This window comes from Lepeophtheirus salmonis, chromosome 11, assembly GCF_016086655.4.
Source record: "Lepeophtheirus salmonis chromosome 11, UVic_Lsal_1.4, whole genome shotgun sequence".
Classification (NCBI taxonomy): Eukaryota; Metazoa; Arthropoda; class Copepoda; order Siphonostomatoida; family Caligidae; genus Lepeophtheirus; species Lepeophtheirus salmonis.
Genome location: NC_052141.2, coordinates 14587132 through 14611554, shown reverse-complemented (window position 1 = coordinate 14611554; position 24423 = coordinate 14587132). Strand labels below are relative to the sequence as shown.

General features: G+C 33.5%; 4 protein-coding genes across 4 annotated transcripts; all 4 read left to right on the top strand.

The window, feature by feature from the left end:
• Nucleotides 1–3193: 3193 nt before the first annotated feature.
• LOC121126379 (beta,beta-carotene 15,15'-dioxygenase-like) lies at nt 3194–4441 on the top strand. The gene has a single exon (XM_040721703.1). The coding sequence runs from the start codon at nt 3194–3196 to the stop codon at nt 4439–4441; it is 1248 nt and encodes a 415-aa protein (XP_040577637.1).
• A 5316-nt stretch (nt 4442–9757) lies between these two features.
• Nucleotides 9758–10621, top strand: LOC121126380 (beta,beta-carotene 15,15'-dioxygenase-like). Its single transcript, XM_040721704.1, has one exon. The coding sequence runs from the start codon at nt 9758–9760 to the stop codon at nt 10619–10621; it is 864 nt and encodes a 287-aa protein (XP_040577638.1).
• Nucleotides 10622–16027: 5406 nt separating this feature from the next.
• On the top strand, nt 16028–16996 carry LOC121126381 (beta,beta-carotene 15,15'-dioxygenase-like). The gene has a single exon (XM_040721705.1). It carries the CDS (start codon nt 16028–16030, stop codon nt 16994–16996), a length of 969 nt encoding a protein of 322 aa, XP_040577639.1.
• Nucleotides 16997–21880: 4884 nt separating this feature from the next.
• LOC121126382 (beta,beta-carotene 15,15'-dioxygenase-like) lies at nt 21881–23434 on the top strand. The gene has a single exon (XM_040721706.2). The coding sequence runs from the start codon at nt 21904–21906 to the stop codon at nt 23296–23298; it is 1395 nt and encodes a 464-aa protein (XP_040577640.1). The 5' UTR covers nt 21881–21903; the 3' UTR covers nt 23299–23434.
• The last annotated feature ends 989 nt before the right edge of the window (nt 23435–24423 follow it).

Sequence of the window (24423 nt, the reverse complement as noted above, 5' to 3'; positions counted from 1 at the left end):
TAAAATCATCGTTATACGTATAAATTGTTATTTTTTGTTCTATGTATATAATTTGCAGAGTAGGTTTTTGTATTGATAAGAATATAGATGATACTATAAACAAGCCTGTCTTATTCCTCCACGCCTTTCCTTCTCCTTAATTCTCCCGTTCGTCATGGATCCCTCCATTTAATTAATAATTGGTACCTCGTCACCTTCGTCAGGACGCAACAATAGATAACACTGAGTTGACATCACTACAACAGCAAGTGAAAAAATGGATTATCTGGTTAATAAAACGCTTAATTTCGCATACAATGCCTTAGCAAAGTCTAATAAAGTATTTATCGGAATACAACCTATTTACAAACAGACTCAAAAACAAGAATTCTAAAAATGGATGATACCTGAACACCCCAGTCTATATTACAAAGATCATTCACACTCGAGGAAACCAATCTATGGTCACATAACCTACTACATCCACAATCAAAGATTTCTTCATAACGGTGGTCCACTTGTATCTAGACGGCTATTAGATAACAGTATCGAGAAAGGATGCACTTCAGCGCTAGACAGCCATGATAAAATCCATAAAAACCTACATCATTGGAGATGTTATTTATTTTCGTTGAGCAGAATCCTGTCTTTCTTAGAAAATACCCTTTCCAAAAATGCCACCAAGAACCCCATACGAATTGGTCGAAAAGTGGTAGATAAGAAATAAGTCAAAAGCTTGTGAATCCGATTTAGAAAAAAATAATTAAACTTAATAATGTTTTTGAAACTTATTCGTGGTATTCGCGATCCCAAACTCTAAGAAGAATTCTTAAAACTATTTTTCGAGAGAAATCCAACGCTAAACAAATTAATACCAATCCCTAAGATGTGGCAAAGTGTATTAAATTTGGGTAAAAATTGAACAATGGTTTTATCAATGCTTCGAGAACCTCCAGCTATAAGGCCAGTAAAGCCGACAAATGGTCTGAACATGCCTAACGGTATTGCTTTTTCCTTCAACGATGCGGCTACTGTGGCTCAAAGACACGGCATGAAAAGAAAGATTGTTATGCAAATGGTAGTCCTTGTACCAATTGCAAAAAGAGAGGACAGTATGGAATCATGTGTTGAAACAAAAGCGGAATCAATGCTCTAAAAGTCTTAACAAAATATCATGCAGCACAATATTATCAAAGCCAATGGAATGCCATGTGGAGACGTATCCGGATGGAGGAGCAGGCCGAGACTACGTGTGCAGGACTTACCTTTGCCCAGTACTTCACAATCGATTTTTTGAGGCCGGCCAATCTGTATTGGTGCCTCGAGCAGACTCTGATATCCCAAAAAAGAAGTAGTCCATGGTTTCAAATTGGGAGAGTTAGAGTTAAGCACCAGAAGTGGATGTTTACCTCCTTGAGCAAATCAAGGATCTTCTTGGCTTTGCGAGCGAGGGTTGAGTCCTGCTGGAAGTTGAACCAGTTGCCCCCATCGTTGGATTTCATCCATGTGATGACTTTGTCCTTTTTAGCACAATTATTCAAGAAAAACTATAAGGCTTCATAAGAGAGTAAAGTGGATTCCTTCATTCGGAAAGGGGATTCCAGGATAGAAACAATCAACAAATCCATTCATGATGAATAAAGAATTTTAATATTCAAAATATACCTAATTAGTAATTGATATTTTTTTTTATTTAAATTTCTGCGAAGCGCAGTATTATGTAATGCACATGTTTATTACCGGGTATGGCATCATTATGAGGATATTTAAATCGTAAACTATATAAAATAATGTTGCATATTTGCTTGTTCACCCCCTAAAAATGGTATCACTCAAAAAGAACCAAATCAAACTAAAGTCCTTCCTTATTTAAAAAATAAAAGATTAAATATTTTTCTATAATATGCTCTATCACTATGAATGATGAATAAGTTGTAATGGTCTCCGGAAGAGTGTTGTTTTTCATAATTTGTCTGCCTAAAAATATAAATATGTCGAGTTCAAAAGAGGATACATAATCGATAAAACCACTTTATAATTATAAAAGACCTCTTTACATTATTTTTATTGATTGTACTTCATTTTTGTGATTGTCTGAATGGTGAAAAATGTCTCTGAACGATAATAGTCATAAATTACCATAATCTCAAATAGTTATGAAACCTGACGACCCAGAGAAAAACTCCGAAAATCCGGATTTTTTGCAAAAAACGACAAGAGCTTTTATGAAAAGACGTAAAAAATTTAGATCCTTGTTGGCAACAAGCTATAAAACAGAACAGGGCATACTTGGCTTAAATCGGATGATTGTAACACTTCTTAAAAGGCATTGAAATAAAGTGGAAATACGAACTTACCTTTTCCCAAACTATTATAAACCTTTACATCAAGAGAGTGGGGATGTTTTTTTCTGTATTTCTAAAATGCAACCAACATTATTTAACTCCATATAATAGTTACTCATTTCCAAGTGATTTCACATATATAAAGAAACAATCATTATCGTAGTGTGTATGTATATGTAACACTGTTTATGTTTTTTTTAATATTGGTTTGTTATATAAATACAATTATTGTGAATTTTCAGTATAGGTTTAGAGTTGAACTAAATACGAAACCTGGTAGGTTAGAATTATTGAAGTTTGTTTTTATTAGTGAGCAAACGAAGAACTAAAGTGCTTTTTACCACCCCAACGTAATCAATTTATTTTTTTCCTTTCCCTAATTCTTGTATCAATTTACATGCATTCAGCCTCAAGAATGACATTTTTTTAATTAGTTTTGAGTAGGTGTTGCTAAAAAATAACAAACTGCAACTCGGAATTAAGAATTGAATTTCAATAAATGGGAATTATTACATATGTTGTAGATATGTTTGTTATTTACACACAAGAAAAATCAATTTGAAAAATAACATTGGATAAAAAATAAGGAAGCACCTTAAAAGAATTCGACCATAGTAATTAAATGAAGTGTGATCAATTCTATAGTATAAAAAGGAGTTGTACTCCATGAATTATCATCAGTTCATCTCAAAAAGAGCAACAAAACAAAACGAAAGCTTCAATATGAATAGAGAAATGAGTGACAAGTTTATGGAAATGAAAGGCTCTTTCAGAGGTCAAAGTCTCCCTGAATAGTTCATAAACATTATGTCTGGAAGAAGTTCCTCAACTTATGATATGAAACCTTTCGAACTCAATCCATGATGAGAATGGATGATCAAGGAAATTTCATGGCTCGTTTCATGAGACCTGAGAGAGAAACAAATACAAATCAAGGAAGTCAAAACTACAGTTACCATGAAAGAAACACAGAATCCAACTCTTCAATCGTTAGACACGAAAGATTCGATGATCAACAAGGTCATGGATATTTCCCTTTCTATCGCTTTGGTAACCGGAGCCCATCCTCCAACAACAGAGACATGTCACAATTCATCCGAATCCAAACGGGATTCCCCTTGAGAGACCTCAATGGAGACTATTTTAATATGGGTGCTTCCTTTTCTAATGGAAACAATTATCATTTCGTAAAATATCAAGACTCCTTTGAAATGAACAACTATCAAGTCATTGGAAGCGTTCCATCTCGATTCCCGAACCACATTGGACTCTTCCACGCCTATGGAATGACAGACAACTATTTGGTCTTTTGTGAACAGCCATGTGGATTTGATGTGAGACACTTTGGTAACAGCCAAAGATTTTCAGGCGATTATGGTATGGAGTACATGCGAGGAGAAAGCAATTACTTCTACATCATGAACAAAAGAACGGGTAGACGCATGGAAGTGAGCTACGTGACGGATAAACCTTACTTCTTCTACAACTTTGTCAACTGCTACGAGTATGAAAACCACGTTGTTATTGATGTCATGGGCTTTGAAGACTCTGATTTCTTTTCATCCATGAGATCGTCTTCCTCTCAATTCTTCCGAGAGAAATACTCCTCTTCCAAAATCATGAGATTCCGCCTCCCTCTGAACACCTACTCCAGGGGAATGGAATTGACATATTCTTCCTCCTCCTACAGAGATTCCTCCATGCTGAGTCATGGATGTAACAGAATTATTCTTCGTCCTCAGTATCTGTTCCGTGAGTCCGAACTGATGTATCCCTGCATCAACCCCAATTACAACTGCAAAAAATATCAATACACCTATGGTAACAGTGGAAATTCAATCATTAAATTTGATGTTGAGAATGGGCAAACTCTTATGTGGAGAGGGGAGAATGAGTTTTGGAGACCCTTTAGAAGTATGTTTGTTCCTAATCCATCAGGTCGATATGAGGATGATGGTGTTCTCATTTCCTGGTGTTCTCATTCCAGAGGAGACTTTTCCAAGAGCTTTATGATTTTCATCGATGCCCATAGTATGAAGGAATTGTCTCGTACTCATTTTGACTCCCCTTTTCCAATGGGATCCTCCGAGTCTTTTTACTCTCCCTATTTAATGTAATTTTTCTATAACCTGAACCTCAATAATAAGGATTTTTATACTAACATATAATTAATGCAATGATCTAATTTTTATTGATTACAGATATAATTTGAATAAAAGATTAATCCGTTGCTAAGCAGTTTCATTAATGTATTATTAGGATTCTAATTTCATCCTTTTTATATTTTAGGAATGACCTTATACACGATGAGATAAAAAGGGTCTCCACTTTTAATTTTTACTATATAGTGCAGTGAGATAAATTTGAGGTTCTTATGATTATGTTTGATAGATCAATAAAATAATTGGTTAACCAACGGTCGATTTATTATTCATATGACTTATTATTCAACATGGAAAAACTCAATGATATTTTCAAAAGGGATTTTATAGGGTCAAACGTCCAAGTTATTTAAATTTAAGTGCCAGAGGATGGGTAATAGGTCGTTAAACTTCTAATAGCTTCGATAATATTCCGAGATATTTTGACAAAGATGGTGAGTTCTACTATGAATTTATATTGTCATTTGTTTTATTACTTTGAGTTGTTAATTTTTAGGAAAACCAATTTGAATTAGTGTTGGAAATTAAGAACTAGGATCTTCTAACTCCATTTTTTTTTAAATTCTTGTTACTCAATTATATTTTATGAATGAGTTTTGTTATAGGACAATTAAATTATAAACTATTCTTAAAACTTGGGAATTTGATTAATCAGATTTCAGGTTTACTTTCAATAAAATTGAAATTTGTTTATAAACGTACATTTTCAACTAGTGGGATAATGTCACAGAACAAAAATTTGTAGAAAAAAACTCATCACTCCAAATATCTGTATGGAAATTACACCGTAGAAAGTGTGACTATAACACTTGATGCCGAATGTATTTTAGAAGAGAATAATCCATCAGTTCACTGAAGAAAGAGGCAAACTCAGAGAGATACAATATCAACCTGGATTTAATCACTCTACTCTTAATTAAGCATTTTGTCCGTGGGTTGCAAATATGTACTGTATTAAAATAATCCCTCAATCGGGAAAAAAATCATTAAAATAGCAACCCAACCTTTTATAATTAAAAAATAATAATTATAGATCCTTTTCAAAGATGTTAATTGTTTAGCAGATAGCAAAATGAATCGAACTTGAAAATGCAAACTTTAATGTTTGATTCAAATAACTACATAGTTTTTAATTGAAACCAATAAAAATTTCATTGCGTTTAGGTATTTATTCTCGAACCACTGGGCTCTGGTTGATCAAACTTTATGTAGGTTGCAAAAGTCAAAAAAGTCAGGTCTGGTCGGATTCTGAGTTTTGGTTCTTGCTTATAGACAAAGTTTCCTTTTTGTGTTTGATTAAACATGGAAGGTTTAGGGAATACTAAATGACTAATTCTTCCGTTTTAATTCGATTTTTTTGTATTAAAAGGTCAGTCATAATTTGTATTTTAAATAAATATCATTCTTATAAATATATATATACCTAAAATAAAGTACTTCTACGAACCTAATCGAACTACATCCCGGTGCAATCGACAAGATTCTGAGAAGGAGAAGATGCTGATCCACTCTCGATTTTATATTCAAAAAACCATATTCATTACAAACACTTTAATACGTTAAAATTAATTAAATTAAAAAAAAGTAAAATTAATTCATTTTTAAGTGATTTTATCGACTCAGAACTGATAGTCTGTTTAAAAAAAGTTAAGGTGAGATTCAGAAAATTAGTTTCCAAGAGTTGAAAATCTATGGCAAACGATCATTTTTAGCATCATAGATGTAACGTATTCGCGTTTCCTTCCCTTTGCTTCTCTTATTTTTTGTATTTCCTTGTATGTTTATATGTATATTTGCAAAGTACGGTTTTTACTTCGTTATACGTATAAATTGTTATGTGTTCTATGTATATAACAGAGTAGGTTTTTGTATTGATAAGAATATAGATGATACTATAAACAAGCCTGTCTTATTCCTCCACGCCTTTCCTTCTCCTCAATTCTCCCGTTCGTCATGAATCCCTCCATTTAATTAATAATTGGTACCTCGTCAACTTCGTCAGGACGCAACAATAGATATTACTTAGTTGACATCACTACAACAGCAAGTGAAAAAATGTAAGATCTGGTTAATAAAACGCTTAATTTCGCATACAATGCCTTAGCAAAGTCTAATAAAGTATTTATCGGAATACAACCTATTGACAAACAGACTCAAAAACAAGAATTCTAAAATGGATGATACCTGAACACCCCAGTCTATATTACAAAGATCATTCACACTCGAGGAAACCAATCTATGGTCACCTAACCTACTACAGCCACAATCAAAGATTTCTTCATAACGGTGGTCCACTTGTATCTAGACGGCTATTAGATAACAGTATCGAGAAAGGATGCACTTCAGCGCTAGACAGCCATGATAAAATCCATAAAAACCTACATCATTGGAGATGTTATTTATTTTCGTTGAGCAGAATCCTGTCTTTCTTAGAAAATACCCTTTCCAAAAATGCCACCAAGAACCCCATACGAATTGGTCGAAAAGTGGTAGATAAGAAATAAGTCAAAAGCTTGTGAATGCGATTTAGAAAAAAATAATTCTTAAGACTTAATAATGTTTTTGAAACTTATTCGCGGTATTCGGGATCCCAAACTCTAAGAAGAATTCTTAAAACTATTTTTCGAGAGAAATCCAACGCTAAACAAATTAATACCAATCCCTAAGATGTGGCAAAGTGTATTAAATTTGGGTAAAAATTGAACAATGGTTCTATCAATGCTTCGAGAACCTCCAGCTATAAGGCCAGTAAAGCCGACAAATGGTCTGAACATGCCTAACGGTATTGCTTTTTCCTTCAACGATGCGGCTACTGTGGCTCAAAGACACGGCATGAAAAGAAAGATTGTTATGCAAATGGTAGTCCTTGTACCAATTGCAAAAACAGAGGACAGTACGGAATCATGTGTTGAAACAAAAGGGGAATCAATGCTCTAAAAGTCTTAACAAAATATCATGCAGCACAATATTATCAAAGCCAATGGAATGCCATGTGGAGACGTATCCGGATGGAGGAGCAGGCCGAGACTACGTGTGCAGGACTTACCTTTGCCCAGTACTTCACAATCGATTTTTTGAGGCCGGCCAATCTGTATTGGTGCCTCGAGCAGACTCTGATATCCCAAAAAAGAAGTAGTCCATGGTTTCAAATTGGGAGAGTTAGACTTAAGCACCAGAAGTGGATGTTTACCTCCTTGAGCAAATCAAGGATCTTCTTGGCTTTGCGAGCGAGGGTTGAGTCCTGCTGGAAGTTGAACCAGTTGCCCCCATCGTTGGATTTCATCCATGTGATGACTTTGTCCTTTAGCACAATTATTCAAAAAAACTATAAGGCTTCATAAGAGAGTAAAGTGGATTCCTTCATTCGGAAAGGGGATTCCAGGATAGAAACAATGAACAGATCCATTCATGATGAATAAAGAATTTTAATATTCAAAATATACCTAATTAGTAATTGATGTTTTTTTTTATTTAAATTTCTGCGAAGCGAAGTATTATGTAATGCACATGTTTATTACCGGGTATGGCATCATTATGAGGATATTTAAATCGTAAACTATATAAAATAATGTTGCATATTTGCTTGTTCACCCCCCTAAAAAATGGTATCACTCAAAAAGAACCAAATCAAACTAAAGTCCTTCCTTATTTAAAAAAAATAAAAGATTGAATATTTTTCTATAATATGTTCTATCACTATGAATGATGAATAAGTTGTAATGGTCTCGGGAAGAGTGTTGTTTTTCTTAATTTGTCTGCCTAAAAATATAAATATGTCGAGTTCAGAAGATGATACAGAATCGATAAAACCACTTTATAATTATAAAAGACCTCTTTACATTATTTTTATTGATTGTACTTCATTTTTGTGATTGTCTGAATGGTGAAAATGTCTCTGAACGATAATAGTCATAAATTACCATAATCTCAAATAGTTATCAAACCTGACGACCCAGAGAAAAACTCCGAAAGTTCGGATTTTTTGCAAAAACGACAAGAGCTTTTATGAAAAGACGTAAAAATTTAGATCCTTGTTGGCAACAAGCTATAAAACAGAACAGGGCATACTTGGCTTAAATTGGATGATTGTAACACTTCTTAAAAGGCATTGAAATAAAGTGGAAATACGAACTTACCTTTTCCCAAACTATTATAAACCTTTACATCAAGAGAGTGGGGATGTTTTTTTCTGTATTTCTAAAATGCAACCAACATTATTTAACTCCATATAATAGTTACTCATTTCCAAGTGATTTCACATATATAAAGAAACAATCATTATCGTAGTGTGTATGTATATGTAACACTGTTTATGTTTTTTTAATATTGGTTTGTTATATAAATACAATTATTGTGAATTTTCAGTATAGGTTTAGAGTTGAACTAAATACGAAACCTGGTAGGTTAGAATTATTGAAGTTTGTTTTTATTAGTGAGCAAACGAAGAACTAAAGTGCTTATTACCACCCCAACGTAATCAATTTATTTTTTCCTTTCCCTAATTCTTGTATCAATTTACATGCATTCAGCCTCAAGAATGACATTTTTTTAATTAGTTTTGAGTAGGTGTTGCTCAAAAATAACAAACTGCAACTCGGAATAAAGAATTGAATTTCGATAAATGGGAATTATTACATATGTTGTAGATATGTTTGTTATTTACACACAAGAAAAATCAATTTGAAAGATAACATTGGATAAAAAAATAAGGAAGCACCTTAAAAGAATTCGACCATAGTAATTAAATGAAGTGTGATCAATTCTATAGTATAAAAAGGAGTTGTACTCCATGAATTATCATCAGTTCATCTCAAAAAGAGCAACAAAACAAAACGAAAGCTTCAATATGAATAGAGAAATGAGTGACAAGTTTATGGAAATGAAAGGCTCTTTCAGAGGTCAAAGTCTCCCTGAATGGTTCATAAACATTATGTCTGGAAGAAGTTCCTCAACATATGATATGAGACCTTTCGGAACTCAATCCATGATGAGAATGGATGATCAAGGAGATTTCATGGCTCGTTTCATGAGACCTGAGAGAGAAACAAATACAAATCAAGGAAGTCAAAACTACAGTTACCATGAAAGAAACACAGAATCCAACTCTTCAATCGTTAGACACCAAAGATTCGATGATCAACAAGGTCATGGATATTTCCTTTCTATCGCTTTGGTAACCGGAGCCCATCCTCCAACAACAGAGACATGTCACAATTCATCCGAATCCAAACGGGATTCCCCTTGAGAGACCTCAATGGAGACTATTTTAATATGGGTGCTTCCTTTTCTAATGGAAACAATTATCATTTCGTAAAATATCAAGACTCCTTTGAAATGAACAACTATCAAGTCATTGGAAGCGTTCCATCTCGATTCCCGAACCACATTGGACTCTTCCACGCCTATGGAATGACAGACAACTATTTGGTCTTTTGTGAACAGCCATGTGGATTTGATGTGAGACACTTTGGTAACAGCCAAAGATTTTCAGGCGATTATGGTATGGAGTACATGCGAGGAGAAAGCAATTACTTCTACATCATGAACAAAAGAACGGGTAGACGCATGGAAGTGAGCTACGTGACGGATAAACCTTACTTCTTCTACAACTTTGTCAACTGCTACGAGTATGAAAACCACGTTGTTATTGATGTCATGGGCTTTGAAGACTCTGATTTCTTTTCATCCATGAGATCGTCTTCCTCTCAATTCTTCCGAGAGAAATACTCCTCTTCCAAAATCATGAGATTCCGCCTCCCTCTGAACGCCTACTCCAGGGGAATGGAATTGACCTATTCTTCCTCCTCCTACAGAGATTCCTCCATGCTGAGTCATGGATGTAACAGAATTATTCTTCGTCCTCAGTATCTGTTCCGTGAGTCCGAACTGATGTATCCCTGCATCAACCCCAATTACAACTGCAAAAAATATCAATACACCTATGGTAACAGTGGAAATTCAATCATTAAATTTGATGTTGAGAATGGGCAAACTCTTATGTGGAGAGGGAGAATGAGTTTTGGAGACCCTTTAGAAGTATGTTTGTTCCTAATCCATCAGGCCGATATGAGGATGATGGTGTTCTCATTTCCTGGTGTTCTCATTCCAGAGGAGACTTTTCCAAGAGCTTTATGATTTTCATCGATGCCCATAGTATGAAGGAATTGTCTCGTACTCATTTTGACTCCCTTTTCCAATGGGATCCTCCGAGTCTTTTTACTCTCCCTATTTAATGTAATTTTTCTATAACCTGAACCTCAATAATAAGGATTTTTTATACTAACATATAATTAATGCAATGATCTAATTTTTATTGATTACAGATCTAATTTGAATAAAAGATTAAGCAGTTTCATAAATGTATTATTAGGATTCTAATTTCATCCTTTTTATATTTTAGGAATGACCTTATACACGATGAGATAAAAAGGGTCTCCACTTTTAATTTTTACTATATAGTGCAGTGAGATAAATTTGAGGTTCTTATGCTTATGTTTGATAGATCAATAAAATAATTGGTTAACCAACGGTCGATTTATTATTCATATGACTTATTATTCAACATGGAAAAACTCAATGATATTTTCAAAAGGGATTTTATAGGGTCAAACGTCCAAGTTATTTAAATTTAAGTGCCAGAGGATGGGTAATAGGTCGTTAAACTTCTAATAGCTTCGATAATATTCCGAGATATTTTGACAAAGATGGTGAGTTCTACTATGAATTTATATTGTCATTTGTTTTATTACTTTGAGTTGTTAATTTTTAGGAAAACCAATTTGAATTTAGTGTTGGAAATTAAGAACTAGGATCTTCTAACTCCATTTTTTTTAAATTCTTGTTACTCAATTATATTTTATGAATGAGTTTTGTTATACGACAATTAAATTATAAACTATTCTTAAAACTTGGGAATTTGATTAATCAGATTTCAGGTTTACTTTCAAAAAAATTGAAATTTGTTTATAAACGTACATTTTCAACTAGTGGGATAATGTCACAGAACAAAAATTTGTAGAAAAAACTCATCACTCCAAATATCTGTATGGAAATTACACCGTAGAAAGTGTGACTATAACAATTGATGCCGAATGTATTTTAGAAGAGAATAATCCATCAGTTCAATGAAGAAAGAGGCAAACTCAGAGAGATACAATATCAACCTGGATTTAATCACTCTACTCTTAATTAAACATTTTGTCCGTGGGTTGCAAATATGTACTGTATTAAAATAATCCCTCAATCGGGAAAAAAATCATTAAAATAGCAACCCAACCTTTTATAATTAAAAAATAATAATTATAGATCCTTTTCAAAGATATTAATTGTTTAGCAGATAGCAAAATGAATCGAACTTGAAAATGCAAACTTTAATGTTTGATTCAAATAACTACATAGTTTTTAATTGAAACCAATAAAAATTTCATTGCGTTTAGGTATTTATTCTCGAACCACTGGGCTCTGGTTGATCAAACTTTATGTAGGTTGCAAAAGTCAAAAAGTCAGGTCTGGTCGGATTCTGAGTTTTGGTTCTTGCTTATAGACAAAGTTTCCTTTTTTGTGTTTGATTAGACATGGAAGGTTTAGGGAATACTAAATGACTAATTCTTCCGTTTTAATTCGATTTTTTTTGTATTAAAAAGGTCAGTCATAATTTGTATTTTAAATAAATCTCATTCTTATAAATATATATATACCTAAAATAAAGTACTTCTACGAACCTAATCGAACTACATCCCGGTGCAATCGATAAGATTCTGAGAAGGAGAAGGGGCCGATCCACTCGATTTTATATTCAAAAAACCATATTCATTACAAACACTTTAATACGTTAAAATTAATTAAATTAAAAAAAAGTAAAATTAATTCATTTTTAAGTGATTTTATCGACTCAGAACTGATAGTCTGTTTAAAAAAAGTTAAGGTGAGATTCAGAAAATTAGTTTCCAAGAGTTGAAAATCTATGGCAAACGATCATTTTTAGCATCATAGATGTAACGTATTCGCGTTACCTTCCCTTTGCTTCTCTTATTTTTTGTATTTCCTTGTATGTTTATATGTATATTTGCAAAGTACGGTTTTTACTTCGTTATACGTATAAATTGTTATGTGTTCTATGTATATAACAGAGTAGGTTTTTGTATTGATAAGAATATAGATGATACTATAAACAAGCCTGTCTTATTCCTCCACGCCTTTCCTTCTCCTCAATTCTCCCGTTCGTCATGAATCCCTCCATTTAATTAATAATTGGTACCTCTTCAACTTCGTCAGGACACAACCATAGATATTACTTAGTTGACATCACTACAACAGCAAGTGAAAAAATGTAAGATCTGGTTAATAAAACGCTTAATTTCGCATACAATGCCTTAGCAAAGTCTAATAAAGTATTTATCGGAATACAACCTATTGACAAACAGACTCAAAAACAAGAATTCTAAAATGGATGATACCTGAACACCCCAGTCTATATTACAAAGATCATTCACACTCGAGGAAACCAATCTATGGTCACATAACCTACTACAGCCACAATCAAAGATTTCTTCATAACGGTGGTCCACTTGTATCTAGACGGCTATTAGATAACAGTATCGAGAAAGGATGCACTTCAGCGCTAGACAGCCATGATAAAATCCATAAAAACCTACATCATTGGAGATGTTATTTATTTTCGTTGAGCAGAATCCTGTCTTTCTTAGAAAATACCCTTTCCAAAAATGCCACCAAGAACCCCATACGAATTGGTCGAAAAGTGGTAGATAAGAAATAAGTCAAAAGCTTGTGAATCCGATTTAGAAAAAAATAATTAAACTTAATAATGTTTTTGAAACTTATTCGTGGTATTCGCGATCCCAAACTCTAAGAAGAATTCTTAAAACTATTTTTCGAGAGAAATCCAACGCTAAACAAATTAATACCAATCCCTAAGATGTGGCAAAGTGTATTAAATTTGGGTAAAAATTGAACAATGGTTTTATCAATGCTTCGAGAACCTCCAGCTATAAGGCCAGTAAAGCTGACAAATGGTCTGAACATGCCTAATGGTATTGCTTTTTCCTTCAACGATGCGGCTACTGTGGCTCAAAGACACGGCATGAAAAGAAAGATTGTTATGCAAATGGTAGTCCTTGTACCAATTGCAAAAACAGAGGACAGTACGGAATCATGTGTTGAAACAAAAGGGGAATCAATGCTCTAAAAGTCTTAACAAAATATCATGCAGCACAATATTATCAAAGCCAATGGAATGCCATGTGGAGACGTATCCGGATGGAGGAGCAGGCCGAGACTACGTGTGCAGGACTTACCTTTACCCAGTACTTCACAATCGATTTTTTGAGGTCAGCCAAACTGTATTGGTGCCTCGAGCAGACTCTGACATCCCAAAAGAAGTAGTCCATGGTTTCAAATTGGGAGAGTTAGAGTTAAGCACCAGAAGTGGATGTTTACCTCCTTGAGCAAGTCAAGGGTCGTTTTGGCTTTGCGAGCGAGGGTTGAGTCCTGCTGGAAGTTGAACCAGTTGCCCCCATCGTTGGATTTCATCCATGTGATGACTTTGTCCTTTAGCACAATTATTCAAAAAAACTATAAGGCTTCATAAGAGAGTAAAGTGGATTCCTTCATTCGGAAAGGGGATTCCAGGATAGAAACAATGAACAGATCCATTCATGATGAATAAAGAATTTTAATATTCAAAATATACCTAATTAGTAATTGATATTTTTTTTTATTTAAATTTCTGCGAAGCGCAGTATTATGTAATGCACATGTTTATTACCGGGTATGGCATCATTATGAGGATATTTAAATCGTAAACTATATAAAATAATGTTGCATATTTGCTTGTTCACCCCCTAAAAATGGTATCACTCAAAAGAACCAAATCAAACTAAAGTCCTTCCTTATTTAAAAAAAATAAAAGATTGAATATTTTTCTATAATATGTTCTATCACTATGAATGATGAATAAGTTGTAATGGTCTCAGGAAGAGTGTTGTTTTTCTTAATTTGTCTGCCTAAAAATATAAATATGTCGAGTTCAGAAGAGGATACAGAATCGAGAAAACCACTTTATAATTATAAAAGACCTCTTTACATTATTTTTATTGATTGTACTTCATTTTTGTGATTGTCTGAATGGTGAAAAATGTCTCTGAACGATAATAGTCATAAATTACCATAATCTCAAATAGTTATCAAACCTGACGACCCAGAGAAAAACTCCGAAAGTTCGGATTTTTTGCAAAAACGACAAGAGCTTTTATGAAAAAGACGTAAAAATTTAGATCCTTGTTGGCAACAAGCTATAAAACAGAACAAGGCATACTTGGCTTAAATCGGATGATTGTAACACTTCTTAAAAGGCATTGAAATAAAGTGGAAATACGAAATTACCTTTTCCCAAACTATTATAAACCTTTACATCAAGAGAGTGGGGAAGTTTTTTTTCTGTATTTCTAAAATGCTACCAACATTATTTAACTCCAAATAATAGTTACTCATTTCCATGTGATTTCACATATATAAAGAAAAATCATTATCGTAGTGTGTATGTATATGTAACACTGTTTATGTTTTTTTAATATTGGTTTGTTATATAAATACAATTATTGTGAATTTTCAGTATAGGTTAAGAGTTGAACTAAATACGAAACCTGGTAGGTTAGAATTATTGAAGTTTGTTTTTATAAGTGAGCAAACGAAGAACTAAAGTGCTTATTACCACCCCAACGTAATCAATTTATTTTTTCCTTTCCCTAATTCTTGTATCAATTTAGATGCATTCAGCCTCAAGAATGAAAATTTTTTAATACATTTTGAGTAGGTGTTGCTCAAAAATAACAAACTGCAACTCGGAATAAAGAATTGAATTTCAATAAATGGGAATTATTACATATGTTGTAGATATGTTTGTTATTTTCACACAAGAAAAATCAATTTGAAAAATAACATTGGATAAAAAAATAAGGAAGCAAAAGCCTTAAAAGAGAATTCGACCATACTAATTAAATGAAGTGTGATCAAGACCATAGTATAAAAAGGAGTTGTACTCCATGAATTATCATCAGTTCATCTCAAAAGAGCAACAAAACAAAACGAAAGCTTCAATATGAATAGAGAAATGAGTGACAAGTTTATGGAAATGAAAGGCTCTTTCAGAGGTCAAAGTCTCCCTGAATGGTTCATAAACATTATGTCTGGAAGAAGTTCCTCAACATATGATATGAGACCTTTCGGAACTCAATCCATGATGAGAATGGATGATCAAGGAGATTTCATGGCTCGTTTCATGAGACCTGAGAGAGAAACAAATACAAATCAAGGAAGTCAAAACTACAGTTACCATGAAAAAACACAGAATCCAACTCTTCAATCGTTAGACACGAAAGATTCGATGATCAACAAGGTCATGGATATTTCCCTTTCTATCGCTTTGGTAACCGGAGCCCATCCTCCAACAACAGAGACATGTCACAATTCATCCGAATCCAAACGGGATTCCCCTTGAGAGACCTCAATGGAGACTATTTTAATATGGGTGCTTCCTTTTCTAATGGAAACAATTATCATTTCGTAAAATATCAAGACTCCTTTGAAATGAACAACTATCAAGTCATTGGAAGCGTTCCATCTCGATTCCCGAACCACATTGGACTCTTCCACGCCTATGGAATGACAGACAATTATTTGGTCTTTTGTGAACAGCCATGTGGATTTGATGTGAGACACTTTGGTAACAGCCAAAGATTTTCAGGCGATTATGGTATGGAGTACATGCGAGGAGAAAGCAATTACTTCTACATCATGAACAAAAGAACGGGTAGACGCATGGAAGTGAGCTACGTGACGGATAAACCTTACTTCTTCTACAACTTTGTCAACTGCTACGAGTATGAAAACCACGTTGTTATTGATGTCATGGGCTTTGAAGACTCTGATTTCTTTTCATCCATGAGATCGTCTTCCTCTCAATTCTTCCGAGAGAAATACTCCTCTTCCAAAATCATGAGATTCCGCCTCCCTCTGAACGCCTACTCCAGGGGAATGGAATTGACCTATTCTTCCTCCTCCTACAGAGATTCCTCCATGCTGAGTCATGGATGTAACAGAATTATTCTTCGTCCTCAGTATCTGTTCCGTGAGTCCGAACTGATGTATCCCTGCATCAACCCCAATTACAACTGCAAAAAATATCAATACACCTATGGTAACAGTGGAAATTCAATCATTAAATTTGATGTTGAGAATGGGCAAACTCTTATGTGGAGAGGGGAGAATGAGTTTTGGAGACCCTTTAGAAGTATGTTTGTTCCTAATCCATCAGGCCGATATGAGGATGATGGTGTTCTCATTTCCTGGTGTTCTCATTCCAGAGGAGACTTTTCCAAGAGCTTTATGATTTTCATCGATGCCCATAGTATGAAGGAATTGTCTCGTACTCATTTTGACTCCCCTTTTCCAATGGGATCCTCCGAGTCTTTTTACTCTCCCTATTTAATGTAATTTTTCTATAACCTGAACCTCAATAATAAGGATTTTTATACTAACATATAATTAATGCAATGATCTAATTTTTATTGATTACAGATATAATTTGAATAAAAGATTAATCCGTTGCTAAGCAGTTTCATTAATGTATTATTAGGATTCTAATTTCATCCTTTTTATATTTTAGGAATGACCTTATACACGATGAGATAAAAAGGGTCTCCACTTTTAATTTTTACTATATAGTGCAGTGAGATAAATTTGAGTTTCTTATGCTTATGTTTGATAGATCAATAAAATAAGTTGGTTAACCAACGGTCGATTTATTATTCATATGACTTATTATTCAACATGGAAAAACTCAATGATATTTTCAAAAGGGATTTTATAGGGTCAAACGTCCAAGTTATTTAAATTTAAGTGCCAGAGGATGGGTAATAGGTCGTTAAACTTCTAATAGCTTCGATAATATTCCGAGATATTTTGACAAAGATGGTGAGTTCTACTATGAATTTATATTGTCATTTGTTTTATTACTTTGAGTTGTTAATTTTTAGGAAAACCAATTTGAATTAGTGTTGGAAATTAAGAACTACGATATTCTAACTCCATTTTTTTTTTAAATTGTTGTTACTCAATTATATTTTATGAATGAGTTTTTTTATAGGACAATTAAATTATTAACTATTCTTAAAACTTGGGAATTTGAGTAATCAGATTTCAGGTTTACTTTCAAAAAAACTGAAATTTGTTTATAAACGTACATTTTCAACTAGTGGGATAATGTCACAGAACAAAAATTTGTAGAAAAAAACTCATCACTCCAAATATCTGTATGGAAATTACACCATAGAAAGTGTGACTATAACAATTGATGCCGAATGTATTTTAGAAGAGAAAAATCCATCAGTTCAATGAAGAAAGAGGCAAACTCAGAGAGAGATACAATATCAACCTGGATTTAATCACTCTACTCTTAATTAAGCATTTTGTCTGTGGGTTGCAAATATGTACTGTATTAAAATAATCCCTCAATCGGGAAAAAATCATTAAAATAGCAACCCAACCTTTTATAATTAAAAAATAATAATTATAGATCCTTTTCAAAGATATTAATTGTTTAGCAGATAGCAAAATGAATCGAACTTGAAAATGCAAACTTTAATGTTTGATTCAAATAACTACATAGTTTTTAATTGAAACCAATAAAAATTTCATTGCGTTTAGGTATTTATTCTCGAACCACTGGGCTCTGGTTGATCAAACTTTATGTAGGTTGCAAAAGTCAAAAAAGTCAGGTCTGGTCGGATTCTGAGTTTTGGTTCTTGATAATAGACAAAGTTTCCTTTTTGTGTTTGATTAAACATGGAAGGTTTAGGGAATACTAAATGACTAATTCTTCCGTTTTAATTCGATTTTTTATGTATTAAAAGGTCAGTCATAATTTGTATTTTAAATAAATATCATTCTTATAAATATATATATACCTAAAATAAAGTACTTCTACGAACCTAATCGAACTACATCCCGGTGCAATCGACAAGATTCTGAGAAGGAGAAGATGCTGATCCACTCTCGATTTTATATTCAAAAAACCATATTCATTACAAACACTTTAATACGTTAAAATTAATTAAATTAAAAAAAAGTAAAATTAATTCATTTTTAAGTGATTTTATCGACTCAGAACTGATAGTCTGTTTAAAAAAAGTTAAGGTGAGATTCAGAAAATTAGTTTCCAAGAGTTGAAAATCTATGGCAAACGATCATTTTTAGCATCATAGATGTAACGTATTCGCGTTACCTTCCCTTTGCTTCTCTTATTTTTTGTATTTCCTTGTATGTTTATATGTATATTTGCAAAGTACGGTTTTTACTTCGTTATACGTATAAATTGTTATGTGTTCTATGTATATAACAGAGTAGGTTTTTGTATTGATAAGAATATAGATGATACTATAAACAAGCCTGTCTTATTCCTCCACGCCTTTCCTTCTCCTCAATTCTCCCGTTCGTCATGAATCCCTCCATTTAATTAATAATTGGTACCTCTTCAACTTCGTCAGGTCACAACCATAGATAATACTGAGTTGACATCACTACAACAGCAAGTGAAAAAATGTAAGATCTGGTTAATAAAACGCTTAATTTCGCATACAATGCCTTAGCAAAGTCTAATAAAGTATTTATCGGAATACAACCTATTGACAAACAGACTCAAAAACAAGAATTCTAAAATGGATGATACCTGAACACCCCAGTCTATATTACAAAGATCATTCACACTCGAGGAAACCAATCTATGGTCACCTAACCTACTACAGCCACAATCAAAGATTTCTTCATAACGGTGGTCCACTTGTATCTAGACGGCTATTAGATAACAGTATCGAGAAAGGATGCACTTCAGCGCTAGACAGCCATGATAAAATCCATAAAAACCTACATCATTGGAGATGTTATTTATTTTCGTTGAGCAGAATCCTGTCTTTCTTAGAAAATACCCTTTCCAAAAATGCCACCAAGAACCCCATACGAATTGGTCGAAAAGTGGTAGATAAGAAATAAGTCAAAAGCTTGTGAATGCGATTTAGAAAAAAATAATTAAACTTAATAATGTTTTTGAAACTTATTCGCGGTATTCGGGATCCCAAACTCTAAGAAGAATTCTTAAAACTATTTTTCGAGAGAAATCCAACGCTAAACAAATTAATACCAATCCCTAAGATGTGGCAAAGTGTATTAAATTTGGGTAAAAATTGAACAATGGTTTATCAATGCTTCGAGAACCTCCAGCTATAAGGCCAGTAAAGCCGACAAATGGTCTGAACATGCCTAACGGTATTGCTTTTTCCTTCAACGATGCGGCTACTGTGGCTCAAAGACACGGCATGAAAAGAAAGATTGTTATGCAAATGGTAGTCCTTGTACCAATTGCAAAAACAGAGGACAGTACGGAATCATGTGTTGAAACAAAAGGGGAATCAATGCTCTAAAAGTCTTAACAAAATATCATGCAGCACAATATTATCAAAGCCAATGGAATGCCATGTGGAGACGTATCCGGATGGAGGAGCAGGCCGAGACTACGTGTGCAGGACTTACCTTTGCCCAGTACTTCACAATCGATTTTTTGAGGCCAGCCAAACTGTATTGGTGCCTCGAGCAGACTCTGACATCCCAAAAAGAAGTAGTCCATGGTTTCAAATTGGGAGAGTTAGAGTTAAGCACCAGAAGTGGATGTTTACCTCCTTGAGCAAATCAAGGATCTTCTTGGCTTTGCGAGCGAGGGTTGAGTCCTGCTGGAAGTTGAACCAGTTGCCCCCATCGTTGGATTTCATCCATGTGATGACTTTGTCCTTTTTAGCACAATTATTCAAGAAAAACTATAAGGCTTCATAAGAGAGTAAAGTGGATTCCTTCATTCGGAAAGGGATTCCAGGATAGAAACAATGAACAGATCCATTCATGATGAATAAAGAATTTTAATATTCAAAATATACCTAATTAGTAATTGATGTTTTTTTATTTAAATTTCTGCGAAGCGAAGTATTATGTAATGCACATGTTTATTACCGGGTATGGCATCATTATGAGGATATTTAAATCGTAAACTATATAAAATAATGTTGCATATTTGCTTGTTCACCCCCCTAAAAAATGGTATCACTCAAAAAGAACCAAATCAAACTAAAGTCCTTCCTTATTTAAAAAAAATAAAAGATTAAATATTTTTCTATAATATGCTCTATCACTATGAATGATGAATAAGTTGTAATGGTCTCAGGAAGAGTGTTGTTTTTCATAATTTGTCTGCCTAAAAATATAAATATGTCGAGTTCAGAAGAGGATACAGAATCGATAAAACCACTTTATAATTATAAAAGACCTCTTTACATTATTTTTATTGATTGTACTTCATTTTTGTGATTGTCTGAATGGTGAAAAATGTCTCTGAACGATAATAGTCATAAATTACCATAATCTCAAATAGTTATCAAACCTGACGACCCAGAGAAAAACTCCGAAAGTCCGGATTTTTTGCAAAAAACGACAAGAGCTTTTATGAAAAAGACGTAAAGAAATTAGATCCTTGTTGGCAACAAGCTATAAAACAGAACAGGGCATACTTGGCTTAAATCGGATGATTGTAACACTTCTTAAAAGGCATTGAAATAAAGTGGAAATACGAAATTACCTTTTCCCAAACTATTATAAACCTTTACATCAAGAGAGTGGGGAAGTTTTTTTTCTGTATTTCTAAAATGCTACCAACATTATTTAACTCCAAATAATAGTTACTCATTTCCATGTGATTTCACATGTATAAAGAAACAATCATTATCGTAGTGTGTATGTATATGTAACACTGTTTATGTTTTTTTAATATTGGTTTGTTATATAAATACAATTATTGTGAATTTTCAGTATAGGTTAAGAGTTGAACTAAATACGAAACCTGGTAGGTTAGAATTATTGAAGTTTGTTTTTATTAGTGAGCAAACGAAGAACTAAAGTGCTTTTTACCACCCCAACGTAATCAATTTATTTTTTCCTTTCCCTAATTCTTGTATCAATTTACATGCATTCAGCCTCAAGAATGAAAATTTTTTAATACATTTTGAGTAGGTGTTGCTAAAAAATAACAAACTGCAACTCGGAATAAAGAATTGAATTTCGATAAATGGGAATTATTACATATGTTGTAGATATGTTTGTTATTTTCACACAAGAAAAATCAATTTGAAAGATAACATTGGATAAAAAAATAAGGAAGCACCTTAAAAGCCCTTTGTACGAGAATTCGACCATACTAATTAAATGAAGTGTGATCAAGACCATAGTATAAAAAGGAGTTGTACTCCATGAATTATCATCAGTTCATCTCAAAAAGAGCAACAAAACAAAACGAAAGCTTCAATATGAATAGAGAAATGAGTGACAAGTTTATGGAAATGAAAGGCTCTTTCAGAGGTCAAAGTCTCCCTGAATGGTTCATAAACATTATGTCTGGAAGAAGTTCCTCAACTTATGATATGAAACCTTTCGGAACTCAATCCATGATGAGAATGGATGATCAAGGAGATTTCATGGCTCGTTTCATGAGACCTGAGAGAGAAACAAATACAAATCAAGGAAGTCAAAACTACAGTTACCATGAAAAAAACACAGAATCCAACTCTTCAATCGTTAGACACGAAAGATTCGATGATCAACAAGGTCATGGATATTTCCCTTTCTATCGCTTTGGTAACCGGAGCCCATCCTCCAACAACAGAGACATGTCACAATTCATCCGAATCCAAACGGGATTCCCCTTGAGAGACCTCAATGGAGACTATTTTAATATGGGTGCTTCCTTTTCTAATGGAAACAATTATCATTTCGTAAAATATCAAGACTCCTTTGAAATGAACAACTATCAAGTCATTGGAAGCGTTCCATCTCGATTCCCGAACCACATTGGACTCTTCCACGCCTATGGAATGACAGACAACTATTTGGTCTTTTGTGAACAGCCATGTGGATTTGATGTGAGACACTTTGGTAACAGCCAAAGATTTTCAGGCGATTATGGTATGGAGTACATGCGAGGAGAAAGCAATTACTTCTACATCATGAACAAAAGAACGGGTAGACGCATGGAAGTGAGCTACGTGACGGATAAACCTTACTTCTTCTACAACTTTGTCAACTGCTACGAGTATGAAAACCACGTTGTTATTGATGTCATGGGCTTTGAAGACTCTGATTTCTTTTCATCCATGAGATCGTCTTCCTCTCAATTCTTCCGAGAGAAATACTCCTCTTCCAAAATCATGAGATTCCGCCTCCCTCTGAACGCCTACTCCAGGGGAATGGAATTGACCTATTCTTCCTCCTCCTACAGAGATTCCTCCATGCTGAGTCATGGATGTAACAGAATTATTCTTCGTCCTCAGTATCTGTTCCGTGAGTCCGAACTGATGTATCCCTGCATCAACCCCAATTACAACTGCAAAAAATATCAATACACCTATGGTAACAGTGGAAATTCAATCATTAAATTTGATGTTGAGAATGGGCAAACTCTTATGTGGAGAGGGGAGAATGAGTTTTGGAGACCCTTTAGAAGTATGTTTGTTCCTAATCCATCAGGCCGATATGAGGATGATGGTGTTCTCATTTCCTGGTGTTCTCATTCCAGAGGAGACTTTTCCAAGAGCTTTATGATTTTCATCGATGCCCATAGTATGAAGGAATTGTCTCGTACTCATTTTGACTCCCCTTTTCCAATGGGATCCTCCGAGTCTTTTTACTCTCCCTATTTAATGTAATTTTTCTATAACCTGAACCTCAATAATAAGGATTTTTTATACTAACATATAATTAATGCAATGATCTAATTTTTATTGATTACAGATCTAATTTGAATAAAAGATTAATCCGTTGCTAAGCAGTTTCATTAATGTATTATTAGGATTCTAATTTCATCCTTTTTATATTTTAGGAATGAAAATAATAGTTTTACCTTATACACGATGAGATAAAAAGGGTCTCCACTTTTAATTTTTACTATATAGTGCAGTGAGATAAATTTGAATTTCTTATTTAATCTTATGCTTATGTTTGATAGATCAATAAAATAATTGGTTGATCAACGGTCGATTTATTATTCATAATAGTTATTATTCAACATGGAAAAACTCAATGATATTTTCAAAAGGGATTTTATAGGGTCAAACGTCCAAGTTATTTAAATTTAAGTGCCAGAGGATGGGTAATAGGTCGTTAAACTTCTAATAGCTTCGATAATATTCCGAGATATTTTGACAAAGATGGTGAGTTCTACTATGAATTTATATTGTCATTTGTTTTATTACTTTGAGTTGTTAATTTTTAGGAAAACCAATTTGAATTAGTGTTGGAAATTAAGAACTAGGATCCTCTAACTGCAATTTTTTTTTCTAATTCTTGTTACTCAATTTAATTTTTTATGAATGAGTTTTGTTATAGGACAATTAAATTATAAACTATTCTTAAAACTTGGGAATTTGATTAATCAGATTTCAGGTTTACTTTCAATAAAATTGAAATTTGTTTATAAACGTACATTTTCAACTAGTGGGATAATGTCACAGAACAAAAATTTGTAGAAAAAAACTCATCACTCCAAATATCTGTATGGAAATTACACCGTAGAAAGTGTGACTATAACACTTGATGCCGAATGTATTTTAGAAGAAAATATTCTATCAATTCAATGAAGAAAGAGGCAAACTCAGAGAGAGATACAATATCAACCTGGATTGAATCACTCTACTCTTACTTCTCTTAATATCCATTACAATCACTTCAGTACGTAATCCAAATAGAGTTGAAGTAGAGAAAAATGGTCGAGGTCAAAACCCCCATATGAGTGCCAACCGCATTTAGGACTGCTTGTGAAAATAAAGTAGGTA

What these genes read in the sequence shown, in the direction of transcription:
- LOC121126381 (XM_040721705.1), top strand. Translation starts at nt 16,028, where the DNA reads ATGGGTGCTTCCTTTTCTAATGGAAACAATTATCATTTCGTAAAATAT.
- LOC121126379 (XM_040721703.1), top strand. Translation starts at nt 3,194, where the DNA reads ATGGATGATCAAGGAAATTTCATGGCTCGTTTCATGAGACCTGAGAGA.
- LOC121126382 (XM_040721706.2), top strand. Translation starts at nt 21,904, where the DNA reads ATGAATAGAGAAATGAGTGACAAGTTTATGGAAATGAAAGGCTCTTTC.
- LOC121126380 (XM_040721704.1), top strand. Translation starts at nt 9,758, where the DNA reads ATGGGTGCTTCCTTTTCTAATGGAAACAATTATCATTTCGTAAAATAT.